At 49.5% G+C, this 19,621-nt stretch overlaps 1 protein-coding gene across 4 annotated transcripts in view; it reads right to left on the bottom strand.

The window, feature by feature from the left end:
* The window catches only part of PDE8B (phosphodiesterase 8B), a 182,940-nt gene that overhangs the window by 52,688 nt on the left and 110,631 nt on the right, over positions 1-19,621 (bottom strand). For all 4 annotated transcript variants that reach the window (XM_036409585.2, XM_036409586.2, XM_036409591.2 and 1 more), the window contains 4 exons: positions 12,890-13,080; positions 9,033-9,092; positions 6,784-6,841; positions 2,519-2,607 (listed from right to left, as the gene is read on the bottom strand). In XM_036409585.2, coding sequence (XP_036265478.1) covers positions 2,519-2,607; positions 6,784-6,841; positions 9,033-9,092; positions 12,890-13,080 — 398 coding nt within the window. The remainder of the gene's footprint in view (positions 1-2,518; positions 2,608-6,783; positions 6,842-9,032; positions 9,093-12,889; positions 13,081-19,621) is intronic.

The raw sequence follows: 19,621 nt of genomic DNA, 5'->3' as shown, positions 1-19,621 counted from the left end.
TTTTCCCGTGGTTCAGTGTGGGTACCACACATGCACACCTCATGGGAGGATGCGCCTTCAGCGCCCCACCCCACCCCGCAGCATGGGCTGTCCTTGCAGAATGCCTGTCGTGCCACGGATTCAGCTGCAGCTGGGGCGGAATTGCAGGGGAAGCATTATATAATTAGACGATGATTATTCTGGCATTGCATAATAAAGAGCCTCATTTTCCCAGTGACAGTCGCCTGCCTGCCTCTGGGGTGCTGGCAGAGGCTTTAGTGGTCCTTGAACGCCCTGGGGGCGGGGGGGTGGTCATGGTCTGGGGCAGGGGGGTGGGAGAGGGAGGCAGAGTGTGTGACCCAGGGAGAGTCAAACCCTGGGCACACCCCACTCCTCCAACAAAGGGGAGGAAACCGGAGAGTTGAGGCAGAACAGCCAAAAAGCAACAGAAGCAGCAGACCACTTAGCCCTCCTCTGGCTCTCTCAGGTGGAGAACTCCCGCCTTCCCCCCTCACTCACACACACACACACACACACACACACACACACACACACACACACACACGTCACCCCGCGGGCCCCCTCCGCACACGGGGCTGCTATCATGCTGGTTGCTCAGGGCTGGGAAGAGAGGCTCTTTGCCAGCCAAGCTTCCGCTGGCTGAGGGGTAAGGAGATGGGTGTGCTGGGCAAACCCTCCTTCGGGGCCACTGCCTGCTGAGCCAAGTCCATTCGCCAATTGCACACTGACTGGTACTGGGAACTGGAGCCTTTCCCCCAGGCAGCTTCAGTCATGAGGAGAGAGAAGTCCTGGGACGTGCACAGGGTTAGGCCCTCGGGAATCTGCCAAGTTCTCAGTCTGATGAACCTTGAGGAGTTTTAAGGCCCTGGCTCTAAGCAGATTTCTTCACTAGCAAATACCCAGAAGCCCTTTCTGTTAAGCCCTCATGCTGACTGGCTGGGAATGTTTAGTTCAAGCGGCCAGCGCGACCTCCACCCACTCCCTCTGACATCTGGCGTGTGTGCCATCACACTGAATGTTGCCCAAGGAAACGCACACAATTACCTGAGGTAAAAGGAGAAAATTACCCATCAAAGCAATGAGGTATCTGTTCCATGTTTTTGTAGGTCTGACACAGTAAAAGATTTAAACCAAATGAAATCTTTTTTCTAATTCTATTCATTGTGAAAACATTTTTTTTTAAAGCACAACGCCTTTTTACCCTCAATTAAAAACAGTAGAGACCTCCAGCAATGCAGAATGAGAAGAATCATTAATTTCTGAAGTAAATGCAATGTGCTTTTCTTGAAAAATTCTATGAAGTTCTCTGGAGCTAACACATATGTGGGTACAAAGAAACCAAGGGATTTAATTATTTACATAGGCAAAAGTCTTTGGCAATATTCCTCAACGAGAAACTGTTAAAATACCTAAATTCCCACTGTCTGAAGTCCTTCTTAATTACTTTCCCTTCTAAGAAAGTGACTGTTCCTTAAAGCCCTCTGCCCACCCGAAAGCAGCTTCCCTGACCAGGAGAGCCCCAGGAGGACCTGCCTCTGTGGGTTATGCCAATAGCCTTTCCTCCCAGGGGACTGAGAACGGCAGAGAAAACATAAGTATAAAAGGGTTTGGTCCCCTTTGAATGCAAATTCAGAAGTCAAGATAAAAAGAAGTATACGCATTCCAATGAGATGCCTTCTCATTTCTTGCTGAGCCTGAACCCCTCCTGACCTTGCAGTTGGCCAGAGGGGGAAGCCAGGCTGAGACTTTCTGGCATCCTAGAGCCTCGAGCCACTGAGGACCACAGTTTGGGGACAGCCTCCACAGTCCACTCCGCTGTCTTTGCTTGAGGGGGGCAAGTTGAAAAACTCAGGGTCCAGAGAGTATACCGGAGTGGAGCCTGAGCCAAACCAGGCCTGAGCTGGGACCTTGGCATTCATTCCAAGATGCCCCAGAGGCAGAACGTCCCACGCCCAGAGCTCTGGCTGGACCCTCAGACACTCGCATCCAGAAGCGGGCACCAGAGAGCAGCCTGCTTTTAAAGCACTCTGTGCCTGCCCAGGGACCCGAAATCAGCCTCGTATTACAGATACTGCATGCTTGGAGGCCACAAGCGGGCGTCATGCAATCGCTATCGCGGTTACATAGCAATTACTATGGTTAGCGTCATAAGCATACCCACTGGCTTGCCCCTATCCATAACCATCCGTGAAGGAATTCACACACTCTGAAAGCAGTAAGCAGAAAGTAATCCCGAAAGGCTCCTCTTAATCTCGATCTGATTGTACAAAAATTAAACAGCACTTTTCCCAGGATATAATTTTAAAGCTGCTGTAAATAGTGGAAAGTACTGCCGAAGTAAGAAACACTTCTAATTTATTTCATAGTAACCAAGGGCTCCCAGTGTAGATCCTTCCCACTGTACTGGCTGCTGCTGCTTGTGGAACGGCGTCCCAGGCCCTGTGACTGAGCCCGGAGCTGTGAGCGGGACGGCTCCTCTGGAGCTGCCGCCCCGGGCCCGCCGGGTCTGGCCACTTACCGGAGCTTAAACTGCGAGCGGACCTCCCCGTGCTCGATCTGGATCAGTTCGTTGTAGCAGGCGATGATGCTGCTATTCTCCACAAACCTCTGGGGGGGAAAAGTAAATATAACATGTAAGACAGATGCAATTACTTCCTTCGGAGTCAAATAAAGAAGTGAACCATTTTCCCTACCCAAGTTACCCTGTGACAGAAGACAACTAGTGGATAAGATGAAATCAAACAGTTGTCATGGTGTTTGAAACGCTTGTTTAAACACAACACGGGCTATTGTACGCTTAACTCCGTTTGTAACAAAGGTGGGAAACACTTCACGGTGCATACTGACAGGAAAGCAAATGCAGCCTTGCTAATTGCAGAAACACCTATGCTTTCTATTGCACTAGTAAAAGTCTTCTCAGGGGGTAGGGGTGGCCAAGGAGAGGTCCCTGGGGGGGAAAGGAGACATGTGTAATACTATATATAATACTTTAAACAATCCTATCTAATAAAAGGGCAATATGCAAATTAACCATCACTCCATCACAAAGATGCCGCCGCCCATAGACACAAGATGGCGGCGCCCAGTCCTCTCAGCCCCCCAGTCCCGGGGGAGGGGGGTGTTGGGGGGGTGCGGCCGCAGAGAGCAGGCAGTGAGAACAGCCTGGTGGATCACTGCGGCCACAAGGCAAGCGTTTCTCATCTAGTTGCCGATGGGCCTCAGGCCACAGATAGCCTCTGGGCAGCAAGCGTGAAGCAGCCAGGCCCTGCAGACAGCTACTGGTGCACAGATTTGTGCACAGGGCTACTAGTAAAGGACAAAAAAAGTAAAGTCTTCTAACACACAACACTGGATGTGTTTGGTGTGAGCCACACTGCAAATGGTCTCGAGGGGAGAGGCCCTTCTTCGCTTTCTTCCCTCTCTTCCTTCCTCTCCTCTCCCCTGCTCCCCATCCTCCAACCCCCCGCCCCCAAACACACACACACACACTTCCGCTATCTAGTGGATGGCTTCTCCTTGGGGAGCGCCTTTGAAGCCACGGTCCCCATCGCTGCCGGTGGAAGGGCAGAGGAAAGGGGGATTCCGCCACTCACACAGGAGGAAATTTTCCCTTTCTCTGGCGAAGTTAAACACGTTAGGTTTAGGATGAACTCCTGGACGGGCCGCGATGGTCTATGTCTAGTTATACACGTGACACACATTAATTTTACAGAGTGTAACACACAGAAAACACAAAGGGAGATCCCCACATCCCCGACAGGATCACAGGCTCCAGCTGTTAATTTTGGCTCACTCCCTCTTGGCTTTCTTTCAGCGTGTTGTGTTTGAGGGTTCCGTGTGATATTTTCACTTTCCTATCTAAGAAATCATTTTTTTTTTTTTAATATTTTACTTTTCTTTAAGTCTAAGAACTTCCACTGCAGTGACACACAGCTCTCTGCAGGGGACGGTGTCTAAGCCCTGGAGCACTCTGTATATAACTGGTGCTCAGTGGGTGTTTTGTGGATGAAAGATAACGGCAGACGCCAGTGCCTCATCTTTTAGGCATTTTCAAGAGTGTCGTGAACCCCTGTCCCTGGAGTGATTTGAGTGAGTGAGAAGCAGTGGTCTTCCAATGTCAGCCTCCTTCCCCTGGGCCTGCGGTTAAACACCCAGTTCCTGGGCCACCGGCAGAAACGTGGGCGCTTCTTCAGCACCGGCCCCTCAGGAGGCCCCGGCGCCGCGCTGCTGACGCGGGCTGTGCGTGCTCAGGGTCAGCGGCCTCACCGGTTTCCCAAATGACGTGGCCACAGCAGCCTTGGCCACGGAACACCCGCTAAGAGCGTTTGGCCCACTAGTGTCCCCAGACAGTCTGAGAAGCACTATGTAAGCGGACCCCGCAGGGAGCTGGCATTTTGACGCTGCAGTGAGTTTGAGCTGTGGCAAGCTATTTCACCTGTCTTCTCCTCTGCAGAAATGAAGAACATCCCAGCCTCTCATCTGTAGATGGGGATGAAACAAGTTGCCCGGAATGGAGCTGAATTGATAATAAATCTTAGCTGTTCCTTTCTCCTCAGGAAGCCTCCCAGGGAGGAGCCTCGCCCAGCATCGCACATGTCAGCGGCCTGTGCACCATTTCAAATACAAAGAGGGACGCAGAGGCTGCTACACAAACAGCTGCCCTCACCCTTCGCGAAGGCACTGGTTCCTAGCCGGCTCAGAGGGCTCGGGGCAGCATGCTCGGCCCTCACGCGCAGCGTTAGGCTCTGAGACTGCTGTGGGGTATTCACGGCACCGACTGTTCCCGGGTCCCTAATGCAGGGACCCATCGGCTAGCAACACAGGCCGCGTCTCACCAGATGGTTTCAAACGATCAAAACAGCTCAGAGGTGGGGAACCACCTAGCGGAAGGCAGGCTCACTGGCATGCTTGGGTGGGTGGCGGGGTTTTGCCCAAAAAAGGAGGGCAGCCACCCGAAGAGCAACCGCAGCTGATCTTGTTTCACAGACACTCAGAGGGCAAGCATTGGTAGAGGCGAAGTGTTGCCCTTGGAAAGCACCCCAACGATGTGGGGGCACCCTGACCCAGCTGGAAAAGGCCCTGCTCAGACCAGCGTGAAGGAACACAGGTGTCCATGCCAGGCCTCGTGTTTCCCGCTCCCTCTGTGGGTCTCCTTCAGTCAGGCGGACGGCAGAAAGCATCTCCGTATCCAGACAGCGGGCGACGGACCCTTCCAGAGCAGCACAGGCAGGTTACAAAGCTCGTAAAAAGGAACAATGGAACTTTCCCTCCTAAATTTACCGCATCACGTGGCCCCGTGGCTTTCCCTACGTTTTCCTGGGAGTAGATGTGCCATTCCCAGCATCACTCCACATGATAACCCACACCCGTCACAGGCAGGCACACTGAGCTGAGGGCGAAATTCCAGAAGGACACCCAACAGCAGCTACAGGGGGCCTGGAGGATGTCACCCACAGGGTGTCGCTGCTGTCCTTAGTAATACAGGGTGTGTTGTGTGTGTGTGTGTGTGTGTGTGTGTGTGTGTGTAGGAGAACCTGTGAACTCCACGAGCTCCTACCTCAGGCCTCCAGGGCCATGCGGGGCTTGGGTGCAGTGGGTGTTCCACATGAAACCCATGACCCCCCCCATGAAACCTGTGGGTGATTTTAGGTTATTTCTCAGGAAATGATCATTGTTCAGTGGAGAAAGAAGTCTTGAGCTCGTGGAGTTCACAGGTTCTCCTACACACACACACACACACACACACACACACACACACAAACACACACACACACAAACACACACACCAGCATTCCTCTTGCAGAACTCAGAAGCACTGCTCTGCACGCTCAGAGACAGCTTTCAGAACCAAACGCCGGCCTCTGCAACGGGATGACGGACAAGAGGAAAGTGAGGTGAGCAATACCACGAATGAGAAACACTCATTCCTAGGACAGGCGTGAGCCCCTGAACTACTTGCCTGTTTCACAGAGCACTCTGCTCCACACCGAAGCAGAGAACCACCGAAGCACAAAACCACTGCCCGTGGCGATTTCTCCCTTTCTGCCTCAGTCTACCACGAAGACAGGGTTAAACTAGGGGCTGCAAGGAACCACCTTAAAGTGCCCAAAGGAACCTCCACAGCTCACAGGCATGGGCCATGTCCTATTGCTGAAGGAAAGGATGCAGGGCTGCATCTCTGTGAGACTCAGATTAGTACTCCCATCGGGAGACCAGGACACCCAGGGAAGCCTGGCTTTGGTGTGCGGGTGAGTCTCCTTGCAGTCATCAATCTCTCACCGTTCAGTGGAACAGCCGTTTAACTCACGGAGTCACTCAAACAGCACAATTTAAACCAGGCGCTCACAGGAGGCGGTGGCCGTCCCGGGCCCGTCCCTGGGCTGAGGCTCTGACCAGGCCCTGACCAACCCAAGACCTGGGTGCCCACGTAGTGGTCTCGCCTACACGTAACCACATGCACACAATGAATCTAGCCAACTGGACCAAACGAGAGGACCTTGGGACTACAGAATGTTGACCTATGATGTGTTTTATGTCATTACGTATCACTAGCTAAGATATATGAAGTTATGAGAGAAAAAGGAAAAGAAATCCGACTAACAGTTGCCCGTAACCATCCCATGTGAACAGTTCCTTCTCCCCTCCCTCCCTCCCTCCCTCCTCCCCCCCCCCCCCCCGCCCCTGCCCCGGGGCTTAGGGTCACGCACAGACGCTGGCTGTGCTGGGCGGGAGAGTTAGGAGGAGGTGCCCGCACAGGGGAGGTGCTGGCCCGCGTCTACGTACCCTGCTGAAGCCTGCGTGCAGAAGAGGGAGGACGGAGGCCTCTTCGTGGTCGCCCGATCTGCAGCAAAGCAGAAAAGGTGGTCACTCGGCAGATACAAACCAGGCTTCCTCACACTGAGCCGCGGAGAGCGAGCAGTGAGGCGAGTGTGGCGGTGGCTCTCGGAGCGGCTTCCCGACCAGCACGTGCCCACGGGCACCCCTGCCTTCCAGGGCCCTGACTCCCACACTGACTTCCCGGTGCAGAAAGCACAGGATGGCGAAGAAAACGCCCGCCGTGTGCCTGAGAGCGTGGCTGCAGGGCCACGGGAGTGGCTGTCCCCCACGCTAGCTGCCGCTGGGGTTGGAGCAAGCGGATGGGGTGGTCCCACGAAGGGACAAGTAGGCGCAATGCTTGTCCCAGAGAGGCTGTCCTCTTTGCCATCCTCAACCCCTCTGAACGCACAACTCCCACCCCCAAGACCTCGCTGGGTCCAACTCTCAACTCGAGGAAGGCAACAGGCATAAGCTGCCGCAGCCAATAGCCAAATGGACAAGATGTGTCCTGAGGAATGCCGAGTTAGAAAGGAAGAAGAGAAAACAAAAATTGGTCACTGTCACTCATTTCAGGGGGAGGTTTCCTATACTGAGTCTACAGCTGGGTCTCAGAACACCAGTCTGAGTGCAAGGTGTGGGTGTGGGTTACCACGAGACAGGCAGGGCTGTCATCGTTACGATAGAGAAGAGGCTTCCTCAAAGACAGCCAGAAAGCAACGTGGAGACCACACCTTGGAAACGGGAGAAACATGGAGAGGGGGTTGGGGGAAGGAGCAGACAGACAATAGGAAAGGAAACCCCAGTGCTTATCTGGGGCATGACTTGTAGCTGAGCTGCCCTGCAGGGAGGGGCCGCCTTCCCTTGCTCCTTCTCTTGGGACTCAGGGTTCTCCTTGGCTGACTGATAAATCAGGACGGGCACAAAATGGGTTCTAGAGGTTATGTATAATGTCCTGTGTCATATGCTGAGTGGGACAAACTCAGAATTCATGTTTATTATCGCTCTCTCTCTCTCTATGGAATATTTTATTAAAACATGGGTGGGGGTGAGAAAAGAGGCTTGGGGAGCGCTGTGGGGCCTGGTGCATGTGGTGCCCACACCCAGGACCCCAGAGGCCCTCCTCACCTCCCCCCAAATAAAACACGAGCCAAAGGGCTGAACAAGGACGACTGCGCATCTTTGCTCTCCTCCTCGTTCCCCTCGAGGCCCCATCCCCCACCAGGATGGCGGAGTGGAGAGCAACCACTGGGACAGTTTCTACACTTTCCTTGCCCCACAGCCCGTGGCATGGGATCAGTGAAAAGACACAGCTCTGGACAAGAGACTCAGGGAGCACCAGGTCAGTAGAAGTCTTTGGTTAGGCCAACATTTTGAAGCCAGGACATGGCTCTGGAATGGAGTGTTTCCGCTCTCCCCTGTCCCCGGCTGGCCCGGGGGAGGGCCTAAACCCTCCCGAGTCGCTGGCTTGTCAGGAGATCAAGGCCCTAATGAAGGTCTTGCTCTCTCCGAAGCTCGTGATGGCCATTACTTGACTGTAACATTTGATACCTACAGAGATTCCAACCACTGCAGCTTGTATGAACAACTTTTACCTTCTAGATCCTTCATTCTAAGTGCTGGCCATTTCAGACAGTGAACGCAGCAGAGCAGTTTCTCAGCCCACAATCTCGTACCTACAGCTTAATTCCCCTTTCCTGCCTTCCAGCACTGGCATGCATCCTAGTCCTGCTTCCCGCCACAGAACTGGCCCAAAACGTGAACGGCACACCCCCTTCCTTGCAGTGGAGTTCGTGCCTCTCTGTCCTCACGCTACCATTGGTTTCCTCTGACATGAAAAACAAGCATTCTTTTTCCCCCCTCTCCCATCTCTTTTCCTTAAAGGACCTAAAAAGGGGTAAGCTGGAATCGTGTTCTTTCCAGATCTCCTCCTTCACACATTTTGCATTCATTTCCAGCATCTAATGAAATAACCATTTTTCCCCCCTGAGGTGAGTATGTTGCAGAAGCAATTCGATGAGATAGGGAAAAAACCTAAATATTTCCAGACACGTGCAAAACAACAAAACAAAACAAAAAAACCCAAAGCAAGATCGACGGTTGCTGTGACGGGGCCAAGGACATGCCCGCTGTTTTTCCAGCCCCGAGACTGGATGACATCAGGCAGATGTCTCAGGGAGAACGGGACGGCTTCCAGCAGGGGCGGGAGGCGCGCTTACGCTTGTGAAACCACCGCCAGGATCACCGTGTGCTCCGCGAGGTTCGTGGCCCGGATCGACCTGCAACAAGAAGGTGCCCAGTCAAACCAGGTGACCTCGCTGTGCGGCATCCAACCCCCCCCATGCATCTGCTTCGATCTGGGAGCAGCACATCAGGTCTTCCTCCAAAGAGCGGCTCTGCGGTGCGCCCGGAACTCGCACAGGATTGAATGTTAACTGTAACGGAGACACTCTAACAAAGCACCACGAGGATGCAAGATGTCCATGAGGGAAGCCGGAGGGCAGGGGTAGATAGGACTGCAGGAACAGTCTGGACCTGCACAATTTTCCTGTGAACCTGAAACGTCTTTAATAAACAGAGCTATTAAACTAACAGAACAACAACAACAACAACAACAAAAACACACACACAGAAAAAGTCCATGTGAAAGACAACAAAGAAAGATGTCCTTGTGGATCAGAACAATCTCTTCATGTTATTAAAAAAAAAAATTTTTTTTTAAATTCCCAGGCAATTATCCAATAGGTCAGATCTGCCAATTTTCCACTTCAACAACTATCAAATCCCACTTACATTCCATGTTTTCTGACTGAAATTCTACTCTGCAAAAAAACACACACACAAAAACAAAAACAAAAACAAAACCCAAAAAACTGGCAGTTCTACAATTCTCTGGTTATTAGTTTGTACTTGGGGAGGTAATTGGGTTGGATCTTTTTTCTTTTAAAATAGTAGTTCAGAAAAAAAATGAAAGTACTTGCTGACAGCTGGATAGACAAATGCAGACTGAAATGTATTAAATAGTACACAGAACCACCCCAATTTCCCAGTTGTGCTGTTGTTTGTCCTCTGGTACTTTCAGTGACTGGGGCTGAGACATGTTGCAATATGGCAACTGTCACCACCTCTGTATTGTTTAGTCCCTAGAAATTTAACAGGATTAAGACATGTACGGATGTAGATTTCGGAGGTCGGTGAGTCTTCTTAGAAAATGTGTTTTGAATGGTACAGCTCAGATTCTTTATTATTCTGGTCAGGGGTCATGAAATGGGTGAACTTTTTTTTTTAAAATCCTCAGCCAAGGATATATTTTCCATTGATTATTTTTTTAGAGAGAGTGGGAGGGAGGGAGGGAGAGAGAGAGAGAGAAGGGAGAGAGAGAGAGAGAAAAGAGAGATATCAACCTGAGAGAGACATCAATTTGGTGCCGGTAAGGAACCTACAACCTACGTACATGCCCTTGACCAGAAATTGAACTCGAGATCCTTCAGTCCGAGGGCCGCCACTTTAACCATTGAACCAAATCGACTAGGGCTGGGTGAGCTTTTAATAAAGTGCCACCTACTCAGACCTTGGTACAAATATGAATGCGTGATCTGACCCATCTCCTGGCTCTGGCCTCTGGTTACTTTAATGTGGCCCAAAAGAGAGCCATCATCTCCCAGAACAGAAGCGTCGGGGCTGCTCCTGAGTAATTTGTGAAACAACATGCATTAGTTTTCTTTCTAGCTACTAGGGTTTCAGGTCCTCTCCATGTCAACATATTTGCAGGACTGCTCTCCCAGGGACAGCCAGCTCAGGCTGCTTGATCCTCTTTGACTCCAGAATTTCCTAACCTTTTTCAAAAATGTCCCTTCCCCGTTTCCTATTCCTTAGGCCTCCCTCTGTGTGGGTAGAAGGTTTGAGAAAATGATCAGCTGCCGTCTTGTCTTCCTGGGAAGTGCAGGCTCCCCTGGTGCATAACTAGTTGATGGCAAATACCTTTGCCGACAGCGCCTGACCTCCCTGTGAGGCACTAATAGTCTCCAATGTGAGCACAGACTTCCCAGGCAGCACACAGGACAGCCCTGGCCAAGTGAAGCTACCTGCATTTTCTACCTAGTAGCCTACTGAATTCTCAGCAGAAGTACCACTTAGCACCTAATGAAAAACAAACAAACAAACAAACAAAAAAACAGCGTGAGCTCTAATCTCAGGAAACTCCAAGCATTTCTCACCTTCCTTCATTCTCTTCCTCCTCAGTGAGGCACCAAGCATACCTTCTGGGCTATATTCAAAGGAGTGGGCCATAGGCAAGAGGCTCAAACTCTGCTAGGAACATAACTGGACTGGAGCACACTCTAAGCTTAGCTTCTCTGAGACTGGCTTCCGGTTTGGGGGTTACTTTCTGCTGCTTCCCTCTTCCCTCTCAGTCCTCCAGAGGAACTGTTGTGGTCAGAGGCACCTGGATCTCTTCCCGGTTGAGAGGTTTAAGGGGGGGCCTGGGGACCCACAGGGCAGGGCTCCAAGGAGTGTGTGAAGCTAAGATCCAGTCTAGCTCGAAAACCAGGGGTCCTGGGCCACAGGTGACAACAGAGGGCACATTTGCTGGGAGCATGACCCCAGCTCATCTTAGGGAACAGGTCCTGGCAGTCAGGCAATCAGGAATCGGGGACCCTCAAGTTGACCAGTGACAGTGGTAAGCCTGCCAGCAGGCACGCACCCAGCTTCTGCACTGCATAGACCCCATTGCTTTTCTGTGCCGCCAAGACAGACATACACGTATTAGGAAACAAAACTCCATTTCTTTCTATCCCAGGAAGATTGTAATGCCATGCTGCTAAAATGGGTCTTTGCCTGAATTAAAAGAAGTCTTCCCATTAATTCTTCCCTTTTACACCTGAAGCTCTTCTTAAATCAATCTATGTATGCACGAAGGACTGTAGTGTCTATCACAAAATCAGTCAAGACAAGGGAAAGAAGACAAACTTAATTACCAAGGACCCAGTTCTATCCTGAAAATCACTTAAAAAGGAGAAATGCTCCTAATCACCAAAAATATCCTCCAAATAGTTGATGATACATCTTATTTATGAATATACACAATAGTCAGGCAAATATTCCAACGCAGGAAGATAAAATCACTTGAGACCAATAAGACATTTTAAAATGGGTTCCTTAAGGAAAACACTTTGGGAAACAGAAAACTGTCAGAGACTAGCAAAGCGATGCCCGAGATGAGAAGCTTCCCCTCGTTTCTCGTCAGGGTACCCACGGCTCCAAGAGGCCATACTCCTACCTTTCACGCCATTTACTATTTTCAAGAAAATTCCAGCTCCATATGTGACTGGAGTCCGCCCTGGCCTAGCATTTAATTAGTGACCTCTTCTTGTCTAGCTTCAAAGCATTCCACTTCTGCTACAGGAATCGGTTCATCCAGCGCAAACTCTGAGGGCTGCGTTTATTTATGATCAGGCATGCGTTTCCTCCCCGGAGCAAGCGTTTCTGTAAACAAGTGGGGGTTTGGGTCCCGGGAAGATTCTCTCCAGCTGCAAAGTGGCTGCCTTCGACCAGTGACTGCTGTCGGATCCACCCATCTGTGTCAGGCAGGGGAAAATGTATATTTCACACATTTCTGATGCTCATTTTGGTGCAGAATAATTAAGATTAGAGTATCTGGTTTACATCCAAACCGTATCTGTATAATAAGAACTGTGTGGATTTTAGTGTGTGTGTGTGTGTGTGTGTGTGTGTGTGAGAGAGAGAGAGAGAGAGAGAGAGAGAGAGACAGAGACATGAGCAAAAACTCGGGGGGGGGGGGCGGGGAGAGAGAAGAATCCTGCAGTTTTCAGTAGCACCCAGCTCACACCTCTAAATACATTGGAACTCAAGTGCAAAAAAAAAAAAAAAAATAGAAAAGGAGTGATAAATCTATAGGCGAAGCTACAGCTTTCATCACAGAAAGCTAAATAAACGGCTTAGGAACATCAACAGTACTTTAGAAATCTATGAGATGGAACTAAAGACACTTACCAATGAACTCATTTCAGGCTAAGTGGACATCTACTAAGCATATGAGATTAAGGAAGGAAGGTACCTGCACACAGCCTCTGCGTCGAAGTTCCGAGCATGTCTGTGATCAATCACAATAATTTCATGTTGTTTATCCAGAAAGCATTCAAGGGCTGACTCTGGAGTCCGGGCAATATTGCATCTGAAGCCGGCTCTGTCACAGGCCCACCAGAATCCATCACTCTGACTGTCCTCCTTGGCAAAGATCAGCAAAACCTGGAACACAGATAGAAGCACCTTAACAGCAGTCATCATCCTTAGAGACGGCATTAAAAACAGGCCTCTGGAGGGAAGCTGCCTGGGTTCAAATCCCAGCTCCTCCAACAGCTTCCAGTGTGTCTCTGAACAAGCATTTCCTCTCTGGGCCCACAGCTCTCCTCTGCCATGTGTGAGAGCAGCAGCACCATGCAGCCTGTGGAGAGACTTGAATGAGCACGGAATAGGTGCTCAGTCATGCTGCTGTGGTTATTTACTTTTAATTTCCCAAGAGGCTTTGTTTTTAAGCAGATAAGGCGGCGAAATGATGAACAGGATACTCAGCACAGGTTAGACCCTGGCACCTCTTGGGCTCTGGTGCAGGTGGTGTTACCTCATGGCACCTGGAGGCCACCTCTCTGAACTTGGGACTTAAACCCATATAAAGATATAAGAAAGGAAAGGAATTCAAAACAACCTGGAAAACTAATTCTAACACCAACTCTTACCGTAATATGGAATGAATAATCATGAACCGTGAAAGTGATGGAGCCAACCTGGGCGCAGTCCCAGCAATGAAAAGAAGGTGGCAGTACTGCACACCGTGCTCCCCTCTTCCTCCCTGGGCTCCGGGATCCAGACTCTCTGGCAGCCAGAGGCAGCCTTACCCTCACCTGAACTTGTTCATTTGTTTACTTGCTTATAGTCTATCTTCTCCACTAGAATTGAACTTTGGGTCAGCAAAGAACTTCCTAATCTCCTTCTCTGCTATACCCCCGTGCCTGCAATGGGCTGGCACTTAGTACTAGCTGCTCAGTAAATATTTGATGGAGAAAGGATAACTACTTGTAGGGGTTTCTGCAAAATGCAAGAAGTATTTACTATCAGTAGGAACAAGACCACATCCCAGCAACAGGTCCAATTAAAAAACCACATATGGTGCCATTTGCCAACCACACCCAAGCACAGATGAAGTTAAGAGACTAAATCTCATTTTGGTACAACAGCATAAAGCTGATGAATGCTCTATTGAGAGACTCCCCTAAGACCTAAATGCCCAGCCTTTAAAAGCCCTCAAAATGAAGGTTGTGCCCTGGCTGGGGTAGTTCGGTTGGTTGGGCATAGTCCTGTGCACCAAAAGGTTGGTTTGATTCCTGGTCAGGGCCCATGCCCAGGTAGTAGGTTTAACCCCTGGAAGGGGGGCATGCAGGAGGCAGCTGATTAAGGTTCTGCTCTCATATCTGTTTCTCATTCTTTTTCCCTCCCCTCCCCCCTCCCCGCCTCTAAAAATCAATAACAAATAAAAGAGATCCTAGTGTGTGCTCTTCCTCCCCTAGAACATGCCCACCCCTTCTCCTCCCTCTCTCCTTCCCTCACAACCATGCATCTCCTAAACTCATGAACATGGACAACAGTGTGGTGACCGCAGGGCGTGGGTGAAGGTGGAAGAGGGGATAAACGGTGATGGAAAAAATATAATTAAAATTAAAAAAACCCACAATACAGTTCACACCTAAACCTCTCCAATAATTCCTTACCATCATGAAATACTTGGCTGTATCATCAATGCCATTAGTTTTACACTGAATCACTTCCTGTTTTCTGAAAGCCATGTTCCAGAAAAAGCATGACTTTGACATTTCCTTCTTAGCATGTGGCTTGAAATCACAAGGCAGCTACACTTATTAAGGGCCCTCTCTGGGCAAGGGTCAGTCCCTCCTCAGTCCCGGGTGCTCCTAAAATCCTTGGGCCACAGAGCTACTTCTAGGAAGAAGTGGGAGGTGACTCTTCCAAGAGACGTGAAGGGCACAGCCTTGTGGATTTTGATAGCGAAAGGAAACCCTTCACATGCAGTCACTACTGAGGGAGCTGCAGTGAACAAAGCCGGGCAGAATAAACTGCTTCGTGCAAAAAGGCAATAGCCCTTTACGTGTGGAGCTGTGCTACTAACATGAGAAACTCGATATGCAGAGCCTAAAAGTCAGAATCGGTGACAAAACTTCTTGGCTCTCAGTGGTCTGGCTGATTTATGGATTGCTAAGCAAGAGACCAGTGCTTTATGCTTCCTTTATATCACTGTGCCTCAGTATTTGACTAACCCAATAAGAACACAACCACCTTCCCATGTTGGGCATCATCACAGGTATTAACTTCGCAGGTCTTACGTGTTCTTAAAAAACTGGAGAGTCCCACTTTCAGAACAATAATGTCATCATTCAGCTAATATTTCCTGAGTGCCTACTCTGTCAGACACTGTTTTTAATTGCTTAGAGCACATGTGTCAAACACAAGGCCCGCGGGCCAAATCCGTCCCGCCAGGCCTTGCAATGTGGCCCGCACCACGCTGTCAACACTGCACTCCGCTGCGTTTCCATCACAATGACAGTTTATGACTGTTCAGTAAACCATTCGGCCCGCGATTTAGGCTGGATTTTAGATTTTGGCCCCTTCTCTGATTGAGTTCGACACCCCTAGCTTAGAGTATGCCCATGAATGAAATAAAGATCCTTTTCAGTGTAATGGTGGATGGACAAGCAATAAACAATGATACAATAAGTAAGCACATGGTATGGGTTAATGAAAGTGATGAGCGCTGTGTAACATCTGTGGAGCAGGGTGTGGCTTGTTGGTGGGAAAGCAGACTGGTACAGCCACTGTGGAGAACAGTATGGTGTTTCCTCAAAAAACTAAAACTGGAACTCCCATTTGACCCAGTGAGTGATCTCACTTCTAGGACTATATCCTAAGAAACCAGAAACACCATTCAGAAAGGATGTATGCACCCCTATATGCATATGTTCATAGCAGCACAATTTTTTTATTAATATATTTTATTTATTTTTTACAGAGAGGATGAGAGAGGTATAGAGAGTTAGAAACATCCATGAGAGAGAGTCCTCAATCAGCTGCCTCTTGCACACCCCGTACTGGGGATGTGCCCACAACCAAGGTACATGCCCTTGACCGGAATGGAGCCTGGGACCTTTCAGTCTGCAGGCGACGCTCTATCCATTGAGCCAAACCGGTTTGGCCATAGCAGCACAATTTATAATAGCTAAGATTTGGAAACAGCCTAAGTGCCCATCAGCAGATGAGTGGATTAAAAAACTGTGGTACATCTACATAATAGAATACTACCCTGCTATAAAAAAAGAAGGAATTCTTAACATTTGCAACAGCATGGATGGAACTGGAAAGCATTCTGCTAAGTGAAATAAGCCAGTCAAGAGAAAGGTAAGTATCACATGATCTCACTCATTTGTGGAATATAATGAACACTATAAATTGATGAAAACAGATCCAGAGATAGAGAAGCATCGATCAGAACATCTTATCTCAGAGGGAAGGCAGGCGAGGGTGGGGGTAAGGGGGAGAGATCAACCAAAGGACGTGTATGCATGCATATAAGCCTAACCAATGAACACAGACACTGGGGGGAGGGGGGGGAGTGAGGGCATGAGAAGGCGGGCAATGGGGCAATAAGGATATATATGTAATACTTTAATCAATAAAGAAAAAAAAATTTAAAAAGAAAGACTGGCTTGTTGCTGGCAGGATTAGTAGGTGGTTAGGGCAGGTTTCACTAAGAAAGCAACAGACAAGCAAATGCCTGAAGGAAGCAGAAAAGTAAACCAAGTCGATGTCCGAAGGAAAGCATTCAGAGCTGAGGGGACAGTTCCATGGGCCCAACAGTGGGAAGCTCGCCTGCTGTGCTCAGGGAACTGCAGGGAAGCCAGCACGACAGAGGGGCGGATGCGAGGCTGGGAGGGTGGGAAAGAGTCAAGTTCATGGCCCAGGGCTAGATTCTGGTAAGGCCTCATGGGTCATTTTAGGAACGTAATCTGGATTTCACATGGAAACTTACAAGGCTGATTGGAAGTGGGGAGCTGTATTTTTCATGCCTTGTTGTTTTCTGCGTTTCTGATGCTTTGATGTCTAGAGCCTGGCTGACCTGGGCCGGCTGGGAATGCACTTTCCATGGCAAACCCATCAGCGCCCCTACCCACCACCTCTTTTACTGCGTCCACCGCTCTGCACCGGAGCCAGAGCCAGACAGCCAGGGGCCACCCATTGGCCCCAGACAGCCCCAAAATGACTCAAACCAGCCGAACCTGCCTACCTTGCTGCACCGTTCCTTCCCACAGAAACCACAAGAAAGGCTCTGGCCTGCATCTCCCTCTCCGGACCAAGCCTGCTGCTTCCCGCTGCGGTCCTGCTTGCGATGGTGTGCCCCCTCCTCCTGCCAACTGTGACTTCAATAATTCAACTCCTGAGCTAACAGAAAGTCGTCTCTATGCTTCACTGAATTACAAACTCCTGAGTTCAGATCAGCTCCCAACATGTGTCCTCTGTATTTCTAATGTCATAAAACATCCCTTAGTGAAGCTCCGTTAGTGAACTCCTGTGCAGTTTTTTGCTGGCGTCACTTCCTGTGACATTTCATCCTTCTGGTCATCACCGTTTTCTTTATTTCAGTAAACTTACTTTGACTGACTCCCTCTAGCGAGCTGCCTAGAATCTCTCAAAGGCAGCAGTTATCAACATGCCCACACTGGGCGTGTTTCTCCTCTAACCCCATTTACATTCAATTCAAAAATTCACTTCTGCCACGGTCACTGTTCATTTCTTGGCTGTACGTTCATGTTTGTTGGCTAGTCCCCCCTTTCGACGATCTATGCCTGCGCAATGCCGTGCGTATGGTCACGGAGACAGGGTGGCAGCCCTGCACATCTGCTGTCTGTGCTTGAACTGAGGGAGCAGCTGGGCAGCGACCCATCACAGAGATGCTGAAGAAGGTGATGTGATTGGTCGCTGACCACGCTGCACATCTGTTACCTACAGGTCTGTGGGGACGGAAGAGCTAGCAGCAAAGTCCCTGCTTATGCGGTTATTTCCAGTCACAACACCCATGTCCCACAGTCTGAAGCATGCTACTGGTGGTCTGGTGTTATTAAACTCTGAAATATGTGCACATTGGAACTGTACAGAGCAAGTGCTACCATCTAACCCTTCTTGAAACCCTCTTCCAGCCCAAGCTGGAATGATAAAGGGTAAGGCCAGGAGCATGCAGGGCAGGGCTCTGGTGTGAGAGGCTGCAGACTGCAGGAGACTGGGGGGCTCCCAGGGGCAATCACAGGAACAGGGGCCAGGACTCTCAGGAGTTCTCCGACAGGAAGGGACTCCTGGGGTGCTCCATGAACCCCGATTCAACAGATGAGGACGGTGACTTCCCAAAGCAAGCCTGGTCCCATGTGCCTCAGCTCCTCCTCAGCAAGCTTTTCACGGCGCCCCCTGCTGTTCTTTGGTTTTGCTAGAAATCCTTGTACCATCCCAAGGTGCTGAAAAATATTGTTTTAAGAATAGGCAGTAATCTATCTTTGATAGCTAAGTTAGAATGAAACTTCCCGCTGGTGAAGCCTAATTAGGAAAAAGGTGGAGACAAAACTAACTTTCCCTTAACCTAAAGATGACAATATAAATGCTCACTATGACCAGTGTCCTTTAAATAAAGGTGTGTCTACACATCTCCAAATGGATCACAAATATCAACTATTAAACACCCAATTTTCAGAATATTTGGTTGGGCTTTAAGCAAAACTGGGTAACAGGTAGTTTCTAGAATAGACCACATGCATAGATCAACCACATGTGCGTTGTATCCACATAATACTAAAGAACTGATCAATTTGATCAGATAGGGGGCTCAGTTCAGTGGAGGGCTAACAATGTCTTGGAAGCTTTCCTTCAGTGTCCCTAGGAAAGTGATGCCAATAACAGGTAAAGCCTGAGGATTTTCGAGGGGCCAGCCATTACACTTAAAGTGCTTTAAATGTCTTATGCAATAACGCTGTCACACATTCTTTGGAAGCAGGCATTACCTCCGTTTTACAGATATGGAAACAGGCTTGAAATGGCTAAGAGATTCGCCCACAGCCACACAGCTAGCAAGATGTGAACAGAGGTCGGCCTGACCCCAGAGCTGGGTAACCATTATGTTCAGTAACCTCCTCTCTGACAGTTTTATTTTTACCCCTAAAACATAGGACCCAATTCCTACCAACTCTGTGGCTCCACCAGCCTGGCTGGTTTAGGCAGAGGACACAGGGCAGCAGCACCGAGGACAGACAGGAGGGGAAACAATGACCCCAGCAAGTCATCGAGCCGAATGTCTCCATCACTTGGTCGTTTCACTCAATACGTGAGGAACAGACCCTCATGAGGCCACATGATCTCTGACATATAAAATCTCCACTATATAACAGTTGCGAAAAGCCCATGTCCATGCAGATGGGAGAATGAGACTTAAAGGGAAGTGTTGCCTTGCTAGGAAAAACCTTAGGTCACAGCTGCGAGGCTCCGTTTCCACGGGCAGTTGGAAAGGCCAGTGTGAGGGGAGGAGGTGAGCACTCTAAGCAGAAACACATCGATTCTACATCCTGGGGGAGTAACAGTGCCTCAGGCGCTGATGAAAAAAAGGCCACTTGATTTTCAGATGTTATCATGTTGATGTGAATCTAGTGCCTCATAATATTTCCCCTAATTTTTTTTTTTTTATCTCCTT

The sequence above is a fragment of the Pipistrellus kuhlii genome, unplaced genomic scaffold (assembly GCF_014108245.1).
Source record: "Pipistrellus kuhlii isolate mPipKuh1 unplaced genomic scaffold, mPipKuh1.p scaffold_m20_p_4, whole genome shotgun sequence".
Classification (NCBI taxonomy): Eukaryota; Metazoa; Chordata; class Mammalia; order Chiroptera; family Vespertilionidae; genus Pipistrellus; species Pipistrellus kuhlii.
Note: the sequence above shows the minus strand (reverse complement) of the source record. Positions and strands in the feature narration are given on the sequence as shown.